Source organism: Hypanus sabinus, assembly GCF_030144855.1.
Source record: "Hypanus sabinus isolate sHypSab1 chromosome 24 unlocalized genomic scaffold, sHypSab1.hap1 SUPER_24_unloc_2, whole genome shotgun sequence".
In the NCBI taxonomy this organism is placed as follows: domain Eukaryota; kingdom Metazoa; phylum Chordata; class Chondrichthyes; order Myliobatiformes; family Dasyatidae; genus Hypanus; species Hypanus sabinus.
The window spans coordinates 1,489,402-1,514,576 of NW_026778933.1; the positions used below are offsets into that span (position 1 = coordinate 1,489,402).

Here is a 25,175-nt window from a genome sequence, read left to right on the forward strand (position 1 = left end):
ATGGAGTCTCTCTCCCATTATCCCTGTAACAGAGGGAGTGTCTCTGCCATTATCCCTGTAACAAAAGGAGTCTTTACCCCATTATCCCTGTAACAGAGGGAGACTTTCTTCCATTATCCCAGTAACCGAGGGAGTCTCTCCACCATTATCCTTGTAACAGAGGGAGTCTCCCTCCCATTATCCCTGTAACAGAGGGAGTCTCTCTCCCATTATCGTTGTTACAGAGGGAGTCTCTCTGCCCATTATCCCTGTAACTGAGGGAGTCTCTCCCCCATTATCCCTGTAACAGAGGGAGTCTCTCTCCCATTATCCCTGTAACAGAGGGAGACTCTCTGCCATTATCACTGTTACAGAGGGAGTCTCTCCCCCATTATCTCTCTTACAAAGGGAGTCTCACCCCAATTATCCCTGTAACAGAGGGAGTCTCTCCCCCATTATCACTGTTACTGAGGGTCTCTCCCCCATTATCCCTGTTACAGATGGAGTCTCTCTCCCATTATCCCTGTTACTGAGGGAGTCTCTCTCCCATTATCCCTGTAACAAAAGGAGTCTTTACCCCATTATCCCTGTAACAGAAGGAGACTTTCTTCCATTATCCCGGTAACAGAGGGAGTCTCTCCACCATTATCCTTGTAACAGAGGGAGTTTCCCTCCCATTATCCCTGTAACAGAGGGTCTCTCTCCCATTATCCTTGTTACAGAGGGAGTCTCTCTCCCATTATCCCTGTTACAGAGGGAGTCTCTCTCCCATTATCCGTGTTACTGAGGCTCTCCCCCAGTATCCCTGTTACAGAGGGTCTCCCCCTTAAGCCCTGTTACAGTCTCTCTTTCTCCATTACCCCTGTTGCAGTCTCTCCCCTGTTAACTCTGTTACAAAGGGGTCTCTACCCCATTATCCCATTACAGATGGAGTCTACCCCACTCCCCTTATTACAAAGGAGATTCTTCACATAACTCCTATTACATACGAAGTCTCTCCACGATTACTATTACACTTGTTTCAGAGGGGTCTCTAACCCACTTCCCCATTACAGGGGAGTCTCTAACCCATTATGCGTGTTTCAGAAGGAGCCTCTCTCCCATTCCCACTGTTGCAGGTCTCTCCCCCAGTATCCATGTTGCAGAGATAGTCTCTCCCCCATTATCCCTGTAACAGAGGGAGTCTCTCCCCCATTATCCCTTTTACAGGGGGAGTCTCTCTCCCATGATCCCTGTTACTGAGGGAGTCTCTCTCCCCATTATCCCTGTTACTGAGAAAGTCTCTCCCCCATTATCCCTGTAACACAGGGAGACTCTCTCCCATTATCCCTGTTACAGAGGGCGTCTCTCCCCCATTATCTCTCTTACAAAGGGAGTCTCTCCCCAATTATCCCTGAAACAGAGGGTGTCTCTCCCCCATTATCCCTGTTACTGAGGGTCTCGCCCCCATTATCCCTGTAACAGAGGGAGTCTCTCCCCCATTATCCCTTTTACAGGGGGAGTCTCTCTCCCATGATCCCTGTTACTGAGGGAGTCTCTCTCCCCATTATCCCTGTTACTGAGGAAGTCTCTCCCCCATTATCCCTGTAACAGAGGGAGTCTCTCCCCCATTATCCCTTTTACAGGGGGATTCTCTATCCCATGATCCCTGTTACTGAGGGAGTCTCTCCCCCATTATCCCTGTAACAGAGGGAGTCTCTCTCCCCATTATCCCTGTTACTGAGGAAGTCTCTCCCCCATTATCCCTGTAACAGAGGGAGTCTCTCCCCCATTATCCCTTTTACAGGGGGATTCTCTATCCCATGATCCCTGTTACAGAGGGAGACTCTCTCTCATTATCCCTGTAACAGAGGGAGACTCTCTCCCATTATCCCTGTTACAGAGGGAGTCTCTCCTCCATTATCTCTCTTACAAAGGGAGTCTCTCCCCATTATCCCTGTTACTGAGAAAGTCTCTCCCCCATTATCCCTGTAACACAGGGAGACTCTCTCCCATTATCCCTGTTACAGAGGGCGTCTCTCCCCCATTATCTCTCTTACAAAGGGAGTCTCTCCCCAATTATCCCTGAAACAGAGGGTGTCTCTCCCCCATTATCCCTGTTACTGAGGGTCTCGCCCCCATTATCCCTGTAACAGAGGGAGTCTCTCCCCCATTATCCCTTTTACAGGGGGAGTCTCTCTCCCATGATCCCTGTTACTGAGGGAGTCTCTCTCCCCATTATCCCTGTTACTGAGGAAGTCTCTCCCCCATTATCCCTGTAACAGAGGGAGTCTCTCCCCCATTATCCCTTTTACAGGGGGATTCTCTATCCCATGATCCCTGTTACTGAGGGAGTCTCTCCCCCATTATCCCTGTAACAGAGGGAGTCTCTCTCCCCATTATCCCTGTTACTGAGGAAGTCTCTCCCCCATTATCCCTGTAACAGAGGGAGACTCTCTCTCATTATCCCTGTAACAGAGGGAGACTCTCTCCCATTATCCCTGTTACAGACGAAGTCTCTCCTCCATTATCTCTCTTACAAAGGGAGTCTCACCCCAATTATCCCTGTAACAGAGGGAGTCTCTCCCCCATTATCACTGTTACTGAGGGTCTCTCCCCCATTATCCCTGTTACAGATGGTCTCTCTCCCATTATCCCTGTTACTGAGGGAGTCTCTCCCATTATCCCTGTAACAGAGGGAGACTCTCTGCCATTATCACTGTTACAGAGGGAGTCTCTCCCCCATTATCTCTCTTACAAAGGGAGTCTCACCCCAATTATCCCTGTAACAGAGGGAGTCTCTCCCCCATTATCACTGTTACTGAGGGTCTCTCCCCCATTATCCCTGTTACAGATGGAGTCTCTCTCCCATTATCCCTGTTACTGAGGGAGTCTCTCCCATTATCCCTGTAACAGAGGGAGACTCTCTGCCATTATCACTGTTACAGAGGGAGTCTCTCCCCCATTATCTCTCTTACAAAGGGAGTCTCACCCCAATTATCCCTGTAACAGAGGGAGTCTCTCCCCCATTATCACTGTTACTGAGGGTCTCTCCCCATTATCCCTGTAACAGAGGGAGTCTCTCTCCCATTATCCCTGTAACAGAGAGAGTCTCTCTCCCATTATCCCCGTAACAGAGGGAGTCTTTACACCATTATCCCAGTAACAGAGGGAGACTTTCTCCCATTATCCTTGTTACAGAGGGAGTCTGTCACCCATTATCCCAGTAACAGAGGGTCTCTCCACCATTATCCTTGTAACAGAGGGAGTCACCCTCCCATTATCCCTGTAACAGAGGGAGTCTCTCTCCCATTATCCTTGTTACAGAGGGAATCTCTCTCCCATTATCCTTGTTACAGAGGGTCTCTCTCCCATTATCCCTGTTACAGAGGGAGACTCTCTCCAATTATCCTTGTTACTGATGGAGTCTCTCCCCCACTACCCCTGTTACAGAGGGTCTCCCCCTTAAGCCCTGTTACATCCTCTCTTTCTCCATTACCCCTGTTGCTGTCTCTCCCCTATTAACTCTGTTACAAAGTGTTCTCTACCCCATTATCCCATTACAGATGGAGTCTACCCCACTCCCCTTGTTACAAAGGAGTATCTTCAGATTACACCTATTACATACGAAGTCTCTCCACCATTACTATTACACTTGTTTCAGAGGGGTCTCTAACCCACTACCCCATTACAGGGGAGTCTCTAACCCATTATGTGTTTTTCAGAAGGAGCCTCTCGCCCATTCCCCCTGTTGCAGGTCTCTCCCCCAGTATCCATGTTGCAGAGATAGTAGCTACCCCATTATCCCTGTTACAGAGGGAGTCTCTCCCCCATTATCCCTGTAACAGAGGGAGTCTCTCCCCCATTATCCCTTTTACAGGGGGAGTCTCTCTCCCATGATCCCTGTTACTGAGGGAGTCTATCCACATTATCGCTGTTACTGAGGAAGTCTCTCCCCCTTTATCCCTGTAACAGAGGGAGTCTCTCCCCCATTACCCTGTTCATGAGGGTCTCTCCCCCATTATCCCTGTAACTGAGGGAGACTCTCCCCCATTATTCCTGTAACAGAGGGAGTCTCTCTCCATTATCCCTGAAATAGATGGAGTCTCTCTCCCATTATCCCTGTAACAGAGAGAGTCTCTCTCCCATTATCCTTGTTACAGAGGGAGTCTCTCTCCCATTATCCTTGTTACAGAGGGAGTCTCTCTCCCATTATCCCTGTTACAGAGTGAGTCTCTCTCCCATTATCCTTGTTACTGAGGCTCTCTCCGCATTATCCCTGTTACATTTGGAGTCCCTCACCCATTATCACTGTTACAGAGGGTCTCTCTCCCTTTATCCCTTTACTGAGGGAGTCTCTCTCCCCATTATCCCTGGTACTGAGGGAGCCTCACTCCCATTATCCTTGTTACAGAGGGAGTCTCAATCCCATTATACCTGTAACAGAGGGAGTCTCTACCCCATTATCCCAGTAACAGAGGGAGACTTTCCACCATTATCCTTGTTACAGAGGGAGTCTCTCTCTCATTATCCCTGTTACTGATGGAGTCTCTCTCCACATTATCCCTGTTACTGAGGGAGTCTCTCCCCCATTATCCCTGTTACATTTGGAGTCCCTCACCCATTATCCCTGTTACAGAGGGTCTCTCTCCCTTTATCCCTTTACTGAGGGAGACTCTCTCCCCATTGTCACTGTTACTGAGGGAGTCTCTCCCCCATTATCCCTGTAACAGAGGTAGACTCTCCCCCATTATCACTGTAACAGAGGGAGTCTCTCCCCCATTATACCTGTTTCAGAGGGTCTCTCTCCCATTATCTTGTTACACAGGGAGTCTCTCTCCCATTATCATTGTTACAGAGGGAGTCTCTCTCCCAATATCACTGTTACAGAGGGAGTCTCTCTCCCCCATTATCCCTGTTTCAGAGGGAGTCACTCTCCCATTATCCTTGTTACAGAGGGAGTCTCTCTCCCATTATCTCTGTAACAGAGTCTCTCCCCCTTAAGCCCTGTTACAGTCTCTCTTTCTCCATTACCCCTATTGCAGTCTCTCCCGTATTAACTCTGATACAAAGGAGTTTCTGCCCCATTATCCCATTACTGATGGAGTCTACCCCTCTCCCCTTGTTACAAAGGAGTATCTTCACATTACACCTATTACATACGAAGTCTCCCCACCATTACTATTACACTTGTTTCAGAGGGGTCTCTATCCCACTACCCCATTACAGGGGAGTCTCTAACCCATTATGCGTTTTTCAGAAGGAGCCTCTCTCCCATTCCCCCTGTTGCAGGTCTCTTCCCCAGTATTCATGTTGCAGAGATCGTCTCTACCCCATTATCCCTGTTACAGAGGAAGTCTCTCCCCCATTATCCCTGTAACAGAGGGAGTCTCTCCCCCATTATCCCTTTTACAGGGGGAGTCTCTATCCCATGATCCCTGTTACTGAGGGAGTCTCTCCCCCATTATCCCTGTAACAGAGGGAGTCTCTCTCCCATTATCCCTGTAACAGAGGGAGTCTCTCCCCCATTATCCCTGTTACAGTCTCACTCCCATTATCCCTGTTAGTAAGGGAGTCCCTCCCCCATTATCCCTGTAACAGATTGAGTCCTGCTCCCATTATCCCTGTTACAGAGGGAGTCTCTCTCCCATTATCCTTGTTACTGATGGAGTCTCTCTCCCCATTATCCCTTTTGCTGAGCGAGTCTCTCCCCCACTACCCCTGTTACAGAGGGTCTCCCACTTAAGCCCTGTTACAGTCTCTCTTTCTCCATTACCCCTGTTGCTGTCTCTCCCCTATTAACTCTGTTACAAAGTGGACTCTACCCCATTATCCCATTACAGATGGAGTCTACACCACTGTTACAAAGGAGATTCTTCACATTACCCCTATTACATACTAAGTCTCCCCACCATTACTATTACACTTGCTTCAGAGGGGTCTCTAACCAACTACCCCATTACAGGGGAGTCTCTAACCCATTATGTGTTTTTCAGAAGGAGCCTCTCTCCCATTCCCCTTGTTGCAGGTCTCTCCCCAGTATTCATGTTGCAGAGATAGTCGCTACCCCATTATCCCTGTTACAGAGGGAGTCTCTCCCCCATTATCCCTTTTACAGGGGAGTCTCTCTCCCATGATCCCTGTTACTGTGGGAGTCTCTCTGCCCATTATCCCTGTTACTGAGGGAGTCTCTCTCCCATTATCCCTGTAACAGAGGGAGACTCTCTGCCATTATCACTGTTACAGATGGAGTCTCTCCCCCACTACCCCTGTTATAGAGTGTCTCCCCCTTAAGCCCTGTTACATCCTCTCTTTCTCCATTACCCCTGTTGCTGTCTCTCCCCTATTATCTCTGTTACAAAGTGTTCTTTACCCTATTATCCCATTACAGATAGAGTCTACCCCACTCCCCTTATTACAAAGGAGATTCTTCACATTACCCCTATTACATACGAAGTCTCTCCACCATTACTATTACACTTGTTTCAGAGGGGACTCTAACCTACTACCCCATTACATGGGAGTCTCTAACCTATTTTGCGTGTTTCAGAAGGAGCCTCTCTCCCATTCCCCCTGTTGCAGGAGGTCTCTCCCCCAGTATTGATGTTACAGAGATAGTCTCTCTTCCATTAGCCCTGTTACAGAGCGAGACTTTTCCCCATTATCACTGTTACTGAGGGTCTCTCCCCCATTATCCCTGTTACAGATGGAGTCTCTCTCCCATTATCCCTGTTACTGAGGGAGTCTCTCCCCATTATCCCTGTAACAGAGTGAGTCTCTCTCCCATTATCCCTGTAACAGAGGGAGTCTTTACCCCATTATCCCAGTAACAGAGGGAGACTTTCTCCCATTATCCCAGTAACAGAGGGAGTCTCTCTGCCCATTATCCCTGTAACAGAGGGAGTCTCTCTCCCATTATCCCTGTAACAGAGGGAGTCTTTACCCCATTATCCTAATAACAGAGGGAGACTTTCTCCCATTATCCCAGTAACCGAGGGAGTCTCTCCACCATTATTCTTGTAACAGAGGGAGTCTCCCTCCCATTATCCCTGTAACAGAGGGAGTCTCTCTCCCATTATCGTTGTTACAGAGGGAGTCTCTCTGCCCATTATCCCTGTAACAGAGGGAGTCTCTCTCCCATTATCCCTGTAACAGAGGGAGACTCTCTGCCATTATCACTGTTACAGAGGGAGTCTCTCCCCCATTATCTCTCTTACAAAGGGAGTCTCACCCCAATTATCCCTGTAACAGAGGGAGTCTCTCCCCCATTATCCCTGTTACAGATGGAGTCTCTCTCCCATTATCCCTGTTACTGAGGGAGTCTCTCCCCATTATCCCTGTAACAGAATGAGTCTGTCTCCCATTATCCCTGTAACAGAGGGAGTCTCTCTCCCATTATCCCTGTAACAGAGGGAGTCTTTACCCCATTATCCCAGTAACAGAGTGAGTCTGTCTCCCATTATCTCTGTAACAGAGGGAGTCTCTCTCCCATTATCCGTGTTAATGAGGGAATCTCTCCCCCACTACCCCTGTTACAGAGGGTCTCCCCCTTAAGCCCTGTTACAGTCTCTCTTTCTCCATTACCCCTGTTGCAGTCTCTCCCCTGTTAACTCTGTTAGAAAGGGGTCGCTACCCCATTATCCCATTACAGATGGAGTCTACCCCACTCCCCTTGTTACAAAGGAGATTCTTCACATTACCCCTATTACATACGAAGTCTCTCCACCATTACTATTACACTTGTTTCAGAAGGGACTCTAACCCACTACCCCATTACAGGGGAGTCTCTAACCCATTATGCGTGTTTCAGAAGGAGCCTCTCTCCCATTCCCCCTGTTGCAGGAGGTCTCTCCCCCAGTATTGATGTTACAGAGATAGTCTCTCTTCCATTAGCCCTGTTACAGTGCGAGACTTTTCCCCATTATCCCTGGTACTGAGGGAGTCTCTCTCCCATTATCTCTCTTACAGAGGGAGTCTCTCCCCCATTATCCCTGTAACAGCGGGAGTCTCTCCCCCATTATCCCTGTTACAGAGTGTCTCTCTCCCATTATCCCTGTTACTGAGGGAGTCTCTCCCCCATTATCCCTGTTACAGAGGGGGTCTCTCCCCATTATCCCTGTAACAGAGAGAGTCTCTCTCCCATTATCCCCGTAACAGAGGGAGTCTTTACCCCAGTATCCCAGTAACAGAGGGAGACTTTCTCCCATTATCCTTGTTACAGAGGGAGTCTGTCACCCAGTACCCCTGTTACAGAGGGTCTCCCCCTTAAGCCCTGTTACAGTCTCTCTTTCTCCATTACCCCTATTGCCGTCTCTCCCCTATTAAGTCTGATACAAAGGGGTCTCTACGCCATTATCCCTGTTACAGAGGGAGTCTCTCCCCCATTATCCCTGTAACAGAGGGAGTCTCTCCCCCATTATCCCTTTTATAGGGAGAGTCTCTCTCCCATGATCCCTGTTACTGAGGGAGTCTCTCCCCCATTATCCCTGTAACAGAGGGAGTCTCTCTCCCATTATCCCTGTAACAGAGGGAGTTTCTCTCCCATTATCCCTGTAACAGAAGGAGTCTCTCCCCCATTATCCATGTTGCAGTCTCTCTCCCATCCCTGTTACTGAGGGAGTCTCTCCCCCATTATCCCTGTAACAGAGGGAGTCTCTCTCCCATTATCCCTGTAACAGAGGGAGTTTCTCTCCCATTATCCCTGTAACAGAAGGAGTCTCTCCCCCATTATCCCTGTTACAGTGGGAGTCTCTCTCCCATTATCCTTGTTACTGAGGGAGTCTCTCTCCCCATTATCCCTGTTACTGAGGGAGTCCCTCCCCCACTAACCCTGTTACAGAGGGTCTTCCCCTTAAGCCCTGTTACAGTCTCTCTTTCTCCATTACCCCTGTTGCTGTCTCTCCCCTATTAACTCTGTTACAAAGTGGTCACTACCCCATTATCCCATTACAGACGGAGTCTACCCCACTCCCCTTGTTACAAAGGAGATTCTTCACATTACCCCTATTACATACGAAGTCTCCCCACCATTGCTATTACACTTGTTTCATTGGGGTCTCTAACCCACTACCCCATTACAGCGGAGTCTCTAACCCATTAGATGTTTTTCAGAAGGAGCCTCTCTCCCATTACCCCTGTTGCAGGTCTCTCCCCCAGTATCCATGTTGCAGAGATAGTCGCTACCCCATTATCCCTGTTACAGAGGGAGTCTCTCCCCCATTATCCCTTTTACTGAGGGAGTCTCTCCCCCATTATCCTTGTTACAGAGGGAGTGTCTCTCCCCATTATCCCTTTTACTGAGGGAGTCTCTCCCCCATTATCCCTGTAACAAAGGGAGTCTTTCCCCCATTATCCCGGTAACAGAGGGAGTCTCACTCCCATTATCCCTGTAACAGAGTCTCTCTCCCATTATCCCTGTTACTGAGGGAGTCTCCTTCCCCATTATCCCTGTAACAAAGGGAGTCTTTCCCCCATTATCCCGGTAACAGAGGGAGTCTCTCTCCCATTATCCCTGTTACAGAGGGAGTCTCTACCCCATTATCCCTGTAACAGAGGGTCTCTCCCCCATTATCCCTGTTTCAGAGGGAGTCTGTCTCCCATTATCCCTGTAACAGAGGGAGTCTCTCTCACGTTATCCCTGTAACAGAGGGAGTCTCTCCCCCATTATCCCTTTTTCAGAGGGTCTCTCTCTCATTATCCTTGTTACAGAGGGAGTCTACCCCACTCCCCTTGTTACAAAGTAGTATCTTCACATTACCCCCATTACATACGAAGTCTCTCCACCATTACTATTACACTTGTTTCAGAGGGGTCTCTAACCCACTACCCCATTACAGGGGAGTCTCTAACCTATTTTGTGTGTTTTAGAAGGAGCCTCTCTCCCATTCCCCCTGTTGCAGTAGGTCTCGCCCCCAGTATCCATGTTACAGAGATAGTCTCTCCCCCATTATCCCTGGTACAGAAGGAGTCTCTCCCCCATTATCCCTGTAACAGAGGGAGTCTCTCCCCCATTATCCCTGTTGAGGGAGTCTCTCTCCCATGATCCCTGTTACTGAGGGAGTCTCTCTCCCCATTATCCCTTTTACTGAGGGAGTCTCTCCCCCATTATCCCTGTAACAAAGGGAGTCTTTCCCCCATTATCCCGGGAACAGAGGGAGTCTCTCTCCCATTATCCCTGTAACAGAGTCTCTCCCCCATTATCCCTGTTACTGAGGGAGTCTCCTTCCCCATTATCCCTGTAACAGATGGAGCCTCTACCGCATTATCCCTGTTTCAGAGGGAGTCTCTCTCCCATTATCCTTGTTACAGAGGGAGTCTCTCCCCCATTATCCCTGTTTCAGAGGGAGTCTCTCTCCCATTATCCCATTACAGAGTTAGACTCTCTCCCATTATCTCTGTTACAGAGGGAGTCTCTCTCCCCATTATCCCTGTTACAGAGGGAGTCTCTCTCCCATTATCCCTGTTACAGGGGTATTGTCTCTCCCCATTATCCCTGTTATAGAGGGAGTCTCTCTCCCATTATCCCTGTTACAGAGGGTCTCTCTCCCCATTATCCCTGATACAGAGGGTCTCTCTCCCATTATCCTTGTTACAGAGGGCGTCTCTCTTCCCCATTTTCCCTGTTACAGAGGGAGTCTCCCCCCATTATCGCTTTTACAGAGGGAGTCTCCCCCATCATCCCTTTTACAGAGGGAGTCTCTGTCCCATTATCCCTGTTACAGAGGGAGTCTCACTCCACCATTATCCCTGTTACAGAGGGAGACTCTCCCCCATTATCCCTGTTACAGAGGGAGTCTCTCCCCCATTATCCTTGTTACAGAGGGAGTGTCTCTCCCCATTATCCCTTTTACTGAGGGAGTCTCTCCCCCATTATCCCTGTAACAAAGGGAGTCTTTCCCCCATTATCCCGGTAACAGAGGGAGTCTCTCCCCCATTATCCCTGTAACAGAGGGTCTCTCCCCCATTATCCCTGTTTCAGAGGGAGTCTGTCTCCCATTATCCCTGTAACAGAGGGAGTCTCTCTCACGTTATCCCTGTAACAGAGGGAGTCTCTCCCCCATTATCCCTTTTTCAGAGGGTCTCTCTCTCATTATCCTTGTTACAGAGGGAGTCTACCCCACTCCCCTTGTTACAAAGTAGTATCTTCACATTACCCCCATTACATACGAAGTCTCTCCACCATTACTATTACACTTGTTTCAGAGGGGTCTCTAACCCACTACCCCATTACAGGGGAGTCTCTAACCTATTTTGCGTGTTTTAGAAGGAGCCTCTCTCCCATTCCCCCTGTTGCAGTAGGTCTCGCCCCCAGTATCCATGTTACAGAGATAGTCTCTCCCCCATTATCCCTGGTACAGAAGGAGTCTCTCCCCCATTATCCCTGTAACAGAGGGAGTCTCTCCCCCATTATCCCTGTTGAGGGAGTCTCTCTCCCATGATCCCTGTTACTGAGGGAGTCTCTCTCCCCATTATCCCTTTTACTGAGGGAGTCTCTCCCCCATTATCCCTGTAACAAAGGGAGTCTTTCCCCCATTATCCCGGGAACAGAGGGAGTCTCTCTCCCATTATCCCTGTAACAGAGTCTCTCCCCCATTATCCCTGTTACTGAGGGAGTCTCCTTCCCCATTATCCCTGTAACAGATGGAGCCTCTACCGCATTATCCCTGTTTCAGAGGGAGTCTCTCTCCCATTATCCTTGTTACAGAGGGAGTCTCTCCCCCATTATCCCTGTTTCAGAGGGAGTCTCTCTCCCATTATCCCATTACAGAGTTAGACTCTCTCCCATTATCTCTGTTACAGAGGGAGTCTCTCTCCCCATTATCCCTGTTACAGAGGGAGTCTCTCTCCCATTATCCCTGTTACAGGGGTATTGTCTCTCCCCATTATCCCTGTTATAGAGGGAGTCTCTCTCCCATTATCCTTGTTACAGAGGGAGTCTCCCCCATTATCCCTGTTACAGAGGGTCTCTCTCCCCATTATCCCTGATACAGAGGGTCTCTCTCCCATTATCCTTGTTACAGAGGGCGTCTCTCTTCCCCATTTTCCCTGTTACAGAGGGAGTCTCCCCCCATTATCGCTTTTACAGAGGGAGTCTCCCCCAATATCCCTTTTACAGAGGGAGTCTCTGTCCCATTATCCCTGTTACAGAGGGAGTCTCACTCCACCATTATCCCTGTTACAGAGGGAGACTCTCCCCCATTATCCCTGTTACAGAGGGAGTCTCTCCCCCATTATACTTGTTACAGAGGGAGACTCTCCCCCATTATCCCTGTTACAGAGGGAGTCTCTCCCCCATTATCCTTGTTACAGAGGGAGTGTCTCTCCCCATTATCCCTTTTACTGAGGAAGTCTCTCCCCCATTATCCCTGTAACAAAGGGAGTCTGTCCCCCATTATCCCGGTAACAGAGGGAGTCTTGCTCCCATTATCCCTGTAACAGAGTCTCTCTCCCATTATCCCTGTTACTGAGGGAGTCTCCTTCCCCATTATCCCTGTAACAGATGGAGCCTCTACCGCATTATCCCTGTTTCAGAGGGAGTCACTCTCCGATTATCCTTGTTACAGAGGGAGACTCTCTCCCATTATCCTTGTTACAGAGGGAGTCTCTCCCCCATTATCCCTGTTTCAGAGGGAGTCTCTCTCCCATTATCCCATTACAGATTTAGACTCTCTCCCATTATCTCTGTTACAGAGGGAGACTCTCTCCCATTATCCCTGTTACAGAGGGAGACTCTCTCCCATTATCCCTGTTACTGAGGGAGTCTCTCTCCCCATTATCCCTGTTACAGAGGAGTCTCTCTCCCATTATCCCTGTTACAGGGGTATTGTCTCTCCCCATTATCCCTGTTATAGAGGGAGTCTCTCTCCCATTATCCTTGTTACAGAGGGAGTCTCCCCCATTATCCCTGTTACAGAGGGAGTCTCTCTCCCATTATCCCCGTTACAGAGGGAGTCTCCCCCATTATCCCTGTTATAGAGGGTTTCTCTCCTCATTATCCCTGATACAGAGGGTCTCTCTCCCATTATCCTTGTTACAGAGGGCGTCTCTCTTCCCCATTTTCCCTGTAACAGAGGGAGTCTCCCCCCATTATCCCTTTTACAGAGGGAGTCTCCCCCATTATCCCTTTTACAGAGGGAGTCTCTGTCCCATTATCCCTGTTACAGAGGGAGTCTCTCCCCCATTATCCCTGTTTCAGAGGGAGTCTCACTCCACCATTATCCCTGTTACAGAGGGAGACTCTCCCCCATTATCCTTGTTACAGAGGGAGTCTCTCTCCCCATTATCCCTGTAACAGAGGGAGTCTCTCTCCCATTATCACTGTTACAGAGGGAGTCTCTCTCCCATTATCCTTGTTACAGTGGGAGTCTCCCCCATTATCCCTGTTACAGAGGGAGTCTCTCTCCCATTACCCCTGTTACAGATGGAGTCTCTGTCCCATTATCCCTGTTACAGAGGGAGTCTCTCCCCCATTATCCCTGTTACAGAGGGAGTCTTACTCCACCATCATCCCTGTTAGAGAGGGTGTCTCTCCCCCAGTATCCCTGTTCCAGAGGGAGTCTCTACCTAAGCACCCCATTACCGAGCGAGTGTCGCACCCATCTGTTATAGTGTGGTCTCTGCACCATTACCCCTGGTATGTGGGGTCTGTTCCCCATTACCCCTGTTACAGATGGATCTCTCCCACAGTACCCCTATGATAAAGGGGTCTCTAATCCATTACCCCGTTACATAACGTGTCTCCCCCCCTTTCATAAGTAGAGCTTACATAAGGTTCAAAAAACTAGGCATTTTAGGCATAAAAAACTAGAAGATTTTAAGGCTAGCAGAAAGGAGTTTAAGAATGAAATTAGAAGGGGCCATGAGAAGGCTTTGGTGGACAGGATTAAGGAAAACCACAAGGCATTCTATGTGAAGATCAAGAGGATAAGATGTAAGAGAGTAGACCACTCAAGTGTGACAGTGGAAAAGTGTTTTTGGAACCGGAGTAGATAGCAGGGGTACTTAATGAATACTTTGCTTCAGTCTTCACTATGGAAACGAATGTTGGCAATTGTAGGGATGACTTGCGGCAGACTGAAAAGCTTGAGCATGTTGATATTCAGGAAGTGTCAGGTCACTGGAGCAGTGATCCAATCACAGACCCAATGCTGTGCACACAGTGATATTAATTGAGTAACAAATCCCCAGGTGCAAACAAAGTCAGTGTCAAAGTTCAGGCAGAGATAAAAAATCCAGAGAAATTCAAAAACCAGAATCGGAAAATAGGCAGAGTCGATATTCAGACAGACAAAGTACAGATACAAATGCTGAAAAGTCTCACTGGCACAATTTGGCAACAAACAGGTGAGCAGTAAACAGAGAGGCAGATGATAGGTGGAGCACAATGAGTCACAAGTGGCAGCGATACAGGTAATAATGAGAAACAGATGAGAGACGGAGTACTCAGTGATACAGGGGCCAGAGTGGAGCAGAAACGGGGACAGGAGCACATGGTAGTACAAACACAGACTGGACACCCAGGGGGAAACACACAAAAAGACAGAGTTCAACTGGAGATACTGACAGGAAGAAGATGCTTTTCAAAAGCATCATGTTGGATAAGTCACCAGGTTTGAACAGGGTGTACCCCAGGCTTCTGGGGGAAGCGAGGGAGGTGATTGCTGAGCCTCTGGCGATGATCTTTGCATCATCAATGAGGACGGGAGAGGTTCCGGTGGATTGGAGGGTTGCGGATGTTGTTCCCTTATTCCAGAAAGGAATTAGAGATAGCCCAGGAAACTATAGACCAATGAGTCTTACTTCAATGGTTGGTAAGTTGATGGAGAAGGTATAAACATTTGGAGAGGCATAATATGATTAGGAATCGTCAGCATGACTTTGTCAAAGGCAGGTAGTGCCTTACAAGCCTGATTGAATTTTTTGAGGATGAAGGTAGAGCAGTAGATGTAGTATATATGGATTTCAGCAAGGCATTTGATAAGGTACCCCATGCAAGGCTTATTGAGAAAGTCAGGAGGCATGGGATCCAAGGGGACATTGCTTTGTAGATCCAGAACTGGCTTGTCCACAGAAGGCAAAGAGTGGTTGAAGATGGGTCATATTCTGCATGGAGGTCAGTGACCAGTGGAGTGCCTCAGGGATCTGTTCTGGGACCCCTACTCTCATGATTTTTATAAATGACCTGGATGAAGAAGTGGAGCATTGGGTTAGTAAATTTGCTACTGACACAAAGGTTGGGGGTGTTGTGGATAGTGTGGAGGGCTGTCAGAGGTTACAGTGGGACATTGATAGGATGCAAAACTGGGCTGAGAAGTGGCGGATGGAGTTCAACCCAGATAAGTGTGAGGTGGTTCATTTTGGTAGGTCAAATATGATGGCAGAATATAGTATTAATAGTAAGACTCTTGGCAGTGTAGAGCATCACAGGGATCTTGGGGTCCGAGTCTATAGGACACTCAAAGCGGCTATGAGTTTAAGAGCCGAGAGGTAATGTTGCAGCTATATAGGATCCTGGTCAGACCCCACTTGGAGTACTGTGCTCAATTCTGGTTGCCTCACTACTGGAAGGATGTGGAAACCATAGAAAGGGTGCAGAGGAGATTTACAAGGATGTTGCCTGGATTGGGGAGCATGCCTTATGAGAATAGGTTAAGTGAACTTGGAGTGATGGAGGATGAGAGGTGACCTTATGGAGGTGTACAAGATAATGAGAGACACTGATTGTGTGGATAGCCAGAGGCTTTTTCCTAGGGCTGAAATGACTAGCACGAGAGGGCACAGGTTTAAGGTGCTTGGAAGAAGGTACAGAGGAGATGTCAGGGGTAAGTTTTTTACACAGAGAGTGGTGAGTGCGTGGAATGGGCTGCCGGCAGTGGTGGAGGTGGAAACAATAGGGTCTGGGCAGGTACATGTAGCTTAGAAAAATAGAGGGCTATGGGTAAGCCTAGACAGTTCTAAGGTAAGGACATGTTCAGCACAGCTTTGTAGGCCGAAGGGCCTGTATTGTGCTGTAGGTTTTCTATGTTGTTATTCCCCTGTTACAAATTCCCCATTATCCCTTTACAGAGATCCCCCTGTTACAGTGGGTGTCTCTACTACATTACACTTGTGATGGAGCAATTTCTACCCCATTACACCATTACAGATAACATACACAAAATGCTGGTGGAACACAGCAGGCCAGGCAGCATCTATAGGAAGAAGCACAGTCAACGTTTTGGGCCGAGACCCTTCGTCAGGACTAACTGAAGGGAAAGATAGTAAGAGATTTGAAAGTAGTGGGGGGAGGGGGAAATGCGAAATGATAGGAGAAGCCGGGAGGGGGTGGGATGAAGCTAAGAGCTGGAAAGGTGATTGGCGAAAGTGATACAGAGCTGGAGAAGGGAAAGGATCAAGGGAAGGGAGGCCTTGGGAGAAAGAAAGGGGGAGGGGGGAAGCATCAGAGGGAGATGGAGAACAGGCAAACAACTAACTATGTCAGGGATGGGGTAAGAAGGGGAGGAGGGGCATCAACGGAAGTTAGAGAAGTCAATGTTCATGCCATCAGGTTAGAGGCTACCCAGCCGGTATATAAGGTGTTGTTCCTCCAACCCGAGTTTGGATTCATCTTGACAATAGAGGAGGCCATGGATAGACATATCAGAATGGGAATGGGACGTGGAATTAAAATGTGTGGCCACTGGGAGATCCTGTTTTCTCTGGCAGACCGAGCGTAGGTGTTCAGCGAAATGGTCTCCCAGTCTGCGTCGGGTCTCACCAATATATAAAAGGCCACACCGGGAGCACCGGACGCAGTATACCACACCAGCCGACTCACAGGTGAAGTGTCGCCTCACCTGGAAGGACTGTCCGGGGCCCTGAATGGTGGTGAGGGAGGAGGAGTAAGGGCAGGTGTAGCACTTGTTCCGCTTACAAGGATAAGTGCCAGGAGGGAGATCGGTGGGAAGGGATGGGGGGGATGAGCAGACAAGGGAGACGTATAGGGAGCGATCCCTGCGGAAAGCAGAAAGAAGGGGGGAGGGAAAGATGTGCTTGGTAGTGGGATCCAGTTGGACGTGGCGGAAGTTACAGAGAATTATATGTTGAACCCAGAGGCTGGTGGGGTGGTCGGTGAGGACAAGGGGAACCCTATCCCGAGTGGGGTGGCGGGCGGATGGGGTGAGGGCAGATGTGCGGGAAATGGGAGAGATGCGTTTGAGAGCAGAATTGATGGTGGAAGAAGGGAAGCCCCTTTGTTTAAAAAAGGAAGACATCTCCTTCGTCCTGGAATGAAAAGCCTCATCCTGAGAGCAGATGCGGCGGAGACGGAGGAATTGTGAGAAGGGGATAGCATTTTTGCAAGAGACAGTACGTTCAAATCTCTTACTATCTTTCCTTTCAGTTAGTCCTGACGAAGGGTCTTGGCTCGAAACATCGACAGTGCTTCTCCTTACAGATGCTGCCTGGCCTGCTGTGTTCCACCAGCATTTTGTGTGTGTTTGGATTTCCAGCATCTGCAGATTTTCTCATGTTTACACCATTACAGATGTGGCCCCTCTCCAATTTCTCCTGTTACAGAAGCTCTCTCCCCCCAGTATCCCTGTTACAGAGGGACACTCTCCCCCAATGCCCCTGTTACATCGGGACTCTCCCCATTACACCTGTTACAGAGGGAATCTCTACCCCATTACACTTGCTAGAGGGATCTCTACCCCATTACCCCATTACACTCTCCCCCATTTCCCCTGTTACAGAGGGAGTCTCCTCTTGCCCCTGTTACAGAAGGGCTCTTCTTCCATTGCTCTTATTACAGAGGGGCCTAATGCATACCCTATTATTGAGGGAGTCTCTTCCCCATTATCCCTGTTAAAGAGAAATCTCTCCCCTAGTATCCCCGTTAAAGAGGGAGCCTCTTCCCCAATATCTCTGTTATAGAGGGATTCTCTACACCATTACAGAGTGTCTCTTACCCATTAACCCTGATACAGAGGGAGTCTCCCTCCCATTCCCTTGGTTACAGAAGCTCTCTCCTCCATTAACCTGTTACAGAGGAAGTTTCTCCCCCATTATCCCTGTTATAGATAGTCTCTACCCCATTACCGCATTACAGATGTAGTCTCTCTCATTTCTCCTGTTACCACATGGTCCCTACCCACGTAGCCCTGTTACAAAGGGAGGCTACCCCAATTACCCCTGTTACAGAGGGATTATCTCCCTATTACCTCTGTTATAGAGGGAGTCTCTCCCCCATTATTTCTGTTACAGAGAGCTTATCTCTGCATTACCCCTGTTACCATATAACAATTACAGCACGGAAACAGGCCATCTCGGCCCTTCTAGTCCGTGCCGAACGCTTACTCCCACCTAGTCACACCGACCTGCACTCAGCCCATAACCCTCCATTCCTTTCCTGTCCATATACCTATCCAATTTTATTTTAAATGACAATACCGTACCTGCCTCCACCACTTCTACTGGAAGCTCATTCCACACAGCTACCACTCTCTGAGTAAAGAAATTCCCCCTCGTATTACCCTTAAACTTTTGCCCCCTAAGTATCAACTCATGTTCTCTTGTTTGAATCTCCCCTACCCTCAATGGAAAAAGCCTACCCATGTCAACTCCATCTATCCCCCTCATAATTTTAAATACCTCTATCAAGTCCCCCCTCAACCTTCTATGCTCCAAAGAATAAAGACCTAACTTGCTCAATCTTTCCCTGTAATTTAGGTGCTGAAACCCAGGTATCATTCTAGTAAATTTTCTCTGTACTCTCTCTATTTTGTTGATATCTTTCCTATAATTCGGTGACCAGAACTGTACATAATACTCCAAATTTGGCCTTACGAATGCCTTGTACAATTTTAACATTACATCCCAACTCCTATACTCAATGCTCTGATTTATAAAGGCCAGCATACCAAAAGCTTTCTTCACCACCCTATCCACATGAGATTCCACCTTCAGGGAACTATGCACCATTATTCCTAGATCACTCTGTTCTACTGCATTCTTCAATGCCCTACCATTTACCATGTATGTCCTATTTGGATTATTCATACCAAAATGGAGCACCTCACACTTATCAGCATTAAACTCCATCTGCCATCACTCAGACCACTCTTCTAACTGGCCTAAATCTCTCTGCAATCTTTGAAAACCTACTTCATTTTCCACAAAACTACCTACCTTAGTATCATCTGCATACTTACTAATCCAATTTACCACCCCATCATCCAGATCGTTAATGTATATGACAAACAACATTGGACCCAGTACAGATCCCTGAGGCACACCACCAGTCACCGGCCTCCAACCTGACAAACAGTTATCCACCACTACTCTCTGGCATCTCCCATCCAGCCACTGTGGAACCCATTTTACTACCTCAATATTAATACCTAACAATTGAACCTTCCTAACTAACCTTCCATGCGGAACCTTGTCAAAGGCCTTACTGAAGTCCATATAGACAACATCCACTGCCTTACCCTCGTCAACTTTCCTAGTAACCTCTTCAAAAAATTCAATAAGATTCGTCAAACATGACCTTCCATGCACAAATCCATGTTGACTGTTCCTAATCAGACCCTGTCTATCCAGACAGATTATATATACCATCCCTAAGAATACTTTCCATTAACTTACCCACCACTGACATCAAACTGTCAGACCTATAATTGCTAGGTTTACTCTTAGAACCCTTTTTAAACAATGGAACCACATGAGCAATACGCCAATTCTCCGGCACCATCCCCTTTTCTAATGACATTTGAAATATTTCTGTCAGAGCCCCTGCTATTTCTACACTAACTTCCCTCAAAGACCTAGGGAATATCCTGTCAGGATCCGGAGATTTATCCACTTATATATTCCTTAAAAGTGCCAGTACCTCCTCCTCTTTGATCTTCATAGTTTCCATTACTTCCCTACTTGTTTCCCTTACCTTACACAATTCAATATCCTTCTCCTTAGTGAATACCGAAGAAAAGAAATTGTTCAAAATCTCCCCCATCCCTTTGGGCTCCACATATAGCTGTCCACTCTGATTCTCTAAGGGACCAATTTTATCTCTCACTATCCTTTTGCTATTAATATAACTGTAGAAACCCTTTGGATTTATTTTCACCTTACTTGCCAAAGCAACCTCGTATCTTCTTTTAGCTTTTCTAATATCTTTCTTAAGATTCTTCTTACATTCTTTACATTCCTCGAGCACCTCATTTACTCCATGCTGCCTATATTTATTGTAGATATCTCTCTTTTTAATAACCAACTTTCCAATATCCCTTGAAAACCATGGCTCTCTCAAACTTTTAACCGTTCCTTTCAACCTAATAGGAACATAAAGATTCTGTACCCTCAAAATTTCACCTTTAAATGACCTCCATTTCTCTATTACATCCTTCCCATAAAACAAATTGTCCCAATCCACTCCTTCTAAATCCTTTCGCATCTCCTCAAAGATAGCCTTTCTCTAATCAAAACTCTCAACCCTGGGTCCAGTCCTATCCTTCTCCATTATTATTTTACAGAGTTGACTCTACCTATTTACCCCCTTACTAATGGACTCTCTCCCCATTACCCCTGTGGCAGAGTCTCTCCCCCTTTACAGAGGGGTCTCTTTGCTTTACCCCTGTTTTTGTGGGTGTCTCTACCCCATTAAACTTATTATGGATGGATTTCTACCCTATTACACCATTGCTGATAGAGACTCCCACATTACCCCTGTTACAGAGAGGTCTCTACCCATTACCCCATTACAGAGGGACTCTCTCGCCCATTACCCCATTACAGAGGGACTCTCTCGCCCATTACCCCATTACCGAGGGACTCTCGCCCATTATCCCATTACAGAGGGAATCTCTCGCCCATTATCCCATTACAGAGGGACTCTCGCTCATTACCCCATTACAGAGGGACTCTCTCACCCATTACCCCATTACAGAGGGACTCTCTCGCCCATTACCCCATTACAGAGGGACTCTCGCCCATTATCCCATTACAGAGGGACTCTCTCGCCCATTATCCCATTACAGAGGGACTCTCGCCCATTACCCCATTACAGAGGGACTCTCTCACCCATTACCCCATTACAGAGGGACTCTCTCACCCATTACCCCATTATGGAGGGACTCTCTCGCCCATTACCCCATTACAGAGGGACTCTCTCGCCCATTATCCCATTACAGAGGGACTCTCGCCCATTATCCCATTACAGAGGGACTCTCTCGCCCATTACCCCATTACAGGGGACTCTTGCACATTACCCCATTACAGAGGGACTCTCTTGCACATTATCCCATTTCAGAGGGACTCTCTCACACATTACCCCATTACGGAGGGACTCTCTCGCCCATTACCCCATTACGGAGGGACTCTCTCGCCCATTACCCCATTACAGAGGGACTCTCTCGCCCATTACCTCATTACACAGGGACTCTCTCGCCCATTACCCCATTACAGGGGACTCTTGCACATTACCCCTTTACGGAGGGACTCTCTCGCCCATTATCCCATTACAGAGGGACTCTCTCGCCCATTACCCCATTACCGAGGGACTCTCGCCCATTATCCCATTACAGAGGGACTCTCTCGCGCATTATCCCATTACAGAGGGACTCTCGCCCATTACCCCATTACAGAGGGACTCTCTCACCCATTACCCCATTACAGAGGGACTCTCTCACCCATTACCCCATTACGGAGGGACTCTCTCGCCCATTACCCCATTACGGAGGGACTCTCTCGCCCATTATCCCATTACAGAGGGACTCTCTCGCCCATTATCCCATTACAGAGGGACTCTGTCGCACATTACCCCATTACAGGGGACTCTCTTGCACATTACCCCATTACAGAGGGATTCTCTTGCACATTACCCCATTACAGAGGGACTCTCTCACCCATTACCCCATTACGGAGGGAATCTCTCGCCCATTACCCCATTACAGAGGGACTCTCTCGCCCATTACCCATTACAGAGGGACTCTCTCGCCCATTATCCCATTACAGAGGGACTCTCTCGCCCATTACCCCATTACAGGGGACTCTTGCACATTACCCCATTACAGAGGGACTCTCTCACCCATTACCCCATTACGGAGGGAATCTCTCGCCCATTACCCCATTACAGAGGGACTCTCTCGCCCATTACCCATTACAGAGGGACTCTCTCGCCCATTATCCCATTACAGAGGGACTCTCGCCCATTATCCCATTACGGAGGGACTCTCTCGCCCATTATCCCATTACAGAGGGACTCTCTCGCCCATTATCCCATTACAGAGGGACTCTCTCGCCTATTACCTCATTACACAGGGACTCTCTCGCCCATTACCCCATTACAGAGGGACTCTCTCGCCCATTACCCCATTACAGAGGGACTCTCTTGCACATTACCCCATTACAGAGGGACTCTCTCGCACATTACCCCATTACAGAGGGACTCTCTCACCCATTACCCCATTACAGAGGGACTCTCGCCCATTACCCCATTACAGAGGGACTCTCGCCCATTATCCCATTACGGAGGGACTCTCTCACCCATTACCCCATTACAGAGGGACTCTCGCCCATTACCCCATTACAGAGGGACTCTCTCGCCCATTACCTCATTACACAGGGACTCTCTCGCCCATTACCCCATTACAGGGGACTCTTGCACATTACCCCTTTACGGAGGGACTCTCTCGCCCATTATCCCATTACAGAGGGACTCTCTCGCCCATTACCCCATTACAGAGGGACTCTCTCGCCCATTACCTCATTACACAGGGACTCTCTCGCCCATTACCCCATTACAGAGGGACTCTCTCGCCCATTACCCCATTACAGAGGGACTCTCTTGCACATTACCCCATTACAGAGGGACTCTCTCGCACATTACCCCATTACAGAGGGACTCTCTCACCCATTACCCCATTACAGAGGGACTCTCTCGCCCATTACCCCATTACACAGGGACTCTCTCGCCCATTACCCCATTACACAGGGACTCTCTCGCCCATTATCCCATTACAGAGGGACTCTCTCACCCATTACCCCATTACAGAGGGACTCTCGCCCATTACCCCATTACGGAGGGACTCTCTCACCCATTACCCCATTACGGAGGGACTCTCTCACCCATTACCCCATTACAGAGGGACTCTCGCCCATTACCCCATTACAGAGGGACTCTCTCGCACATTACCCCATTACAGAGGGACTCTCTCGCCCATTACCCCATTACAGAGGGACTCTCGCCCATTATCCCATTACGGAGGGACTCTCTCGCCCATTACCCCATTACAGAGGGACTCTCGCCCATTATCCCATTACAGAGGGATTCTCGCCCATTACTCCATTACAGAGGGACTCTCTCACCCATTACCCCATTACAGAGGGACTCTCGCCCATTATCCCATTACAGAGGGACTCTCTCGCCCATTATCCCATTACAGAGGGACTCTCGCCCATTACCCCATTACAGAGGGACTCTCTCGCCCATTACCCCATTACAGAGGGACTCTCTCGCCCATTACCCCATTACAGAGGGACTCTCTCGCACATTACCCCATTACAGGGGACTCTCTCGCACATTACCCCATTACAGAGGGACTCTCTCGCCCATTACCCCATTACAGAGGGACTCTCGCCCATTACCCCATTACAGAGGGACTCTCTCGCCCATTACCCCATTACAGAGGGACTCTCGCCCATTACCCCATTACAGAGGGACTCTCGCCCATTATCCCATTACAGAGGGACTCTCGCCCATTACCCCATTACAGAGGGACTCTCGCCCATTACCCCATTACAGAGGGACTCTCTCGCCCATTACCCCATTACAGAGGGACTCTCTCGCACATTACCCCATTACAGAGGGACTCTCTCGCACATTACCCCATTACAGGGGACTCTCTCGCACATTACCCCATTACAGAGGGACTCTCTCGCCCATTACCCCATTACAGAGGGACTCTCGCCCATTACCGCATTACAGAGGGACTCTCTCGCCCATTACCCCATTACAGAGGGACTCTCGCCCATTACCCCATTACAGAGGGACTCTCGCCCATTATCCCATTACAGAGGGACTCTCTCGCCCATTACCCTGTTTCAGAGAAGTACAAATTGACTCAACGGACATGGTGAAGATGTGCCCAGTGATCAGACTCACCCGCCGGTGTCTCCAGCTCCGGGCACTGCCTGTCTGCCGTTGCAGCCTGCGAGATGCTGGTTGCTGTCTGACACTGCCTCCATAGCCCCAGCCGGACGGTACTGCAGGTCTGGTTGCTGTCTGGGGCAGTGTACCTCAGTTCAGCCCAGTGATCTGTCCCTGCAGCCGTGGCCATCAGCAGCAAGGCCACCAGACCCATCGCCAGACTCAGACGCAGGGCGCTTTCCCGCCCACGGTTCCCCGAAGACTTCCCACCCCTCCTCCGCCGAGGCAAGCCTCGGCTCTCTGCATCCTCCGTTCCTGCCAGGAAGTTTGACCACATGGCCCTGGAGGTATCTACAGATATCTCAAAGAGTCTGAGCACAGAGCACCAAGAATTTCCTTTTCACTCCTTTGCTATCTGTCTCTCGTTTGGTCTCACTGTTACCCTCTCTGCCTCACACTATCTCCCTCTCTCTTTCTCTCTCTCTCTCTCTCTCTCTCTCTCTCTCTCTCTCTCTCCCCCACTCTCTCTGAAGCCTACCTAGGCCTCTCTCACTCTCCCTCCCTGTCGTCACCTCTCCCTCTCTCACTCTATGTATGTATATCTCTCTATATTTATTTCTGTTCTGACAAAAACCTTTCTCTGCTTTCTCTGGCAACTAAATCCCCTGCTTCTTTCTCTGATCACTGAAATTTTGTCAGGCCCCTTTCTCTCTCTCTCTCTCCCCCTCTCTCTCTTCCCCCCCTTTCTCTCTCCCCCTACTTTCTCCCACACTCACTCTTTCTCTCTCTCTCCCCCACGCTCAACCCCTCGTTCCACAGACACTGAACCCTCTCGTTATTGACTTTTGGGCTCCAGGTCTCCTGTAGCACTCTCTGTCTCTCTTGCTCTTCGGCCCACTGGTCTGTCTGCACGGCTGTTTGAAGGCTCCTCGCTCTGTTTTTGGCAGCTTGAGACCCTCCCGGGACATGCGATTCCAAGACTGGATCTCCCGCACCTGTTGCTCCCACAGAGAGTCGGCCTGGTCCTATTTAAAGGTCTCCTTAAAGGAACAGGCCACCACACAGCCTGTCGTCCGTCCCTTCAGCAACC

General features: G+C 48.8%; 1 protein-coding gene across 1 annotated transcript in view; it reads right to left on the bottom strand.

Annotated features, from left to right (window-relative positions):
• LOC132385471 (voltage-dependent calcium channel gamma-1 subunit-like) overlaps nucleotides 1–24,422 on the bottom strand; it is a 193,208-nt gene extending 168,786 nt beyond the window's left edge. Inside the window, exon 1 of the mRNA XM_059957557.1 lies at nucleotides 24,101–24,422. Within this exon, the coding sequence (XP_059813540.1) occupies nucleotides 24,101–24,422 (322 nt within the window). The remainder of the gene's footprint in view (nucleotides 1–24,100) is intronic.
• Nucleotides 24,423–25,175: the final 753 nt, after the last annotated feature.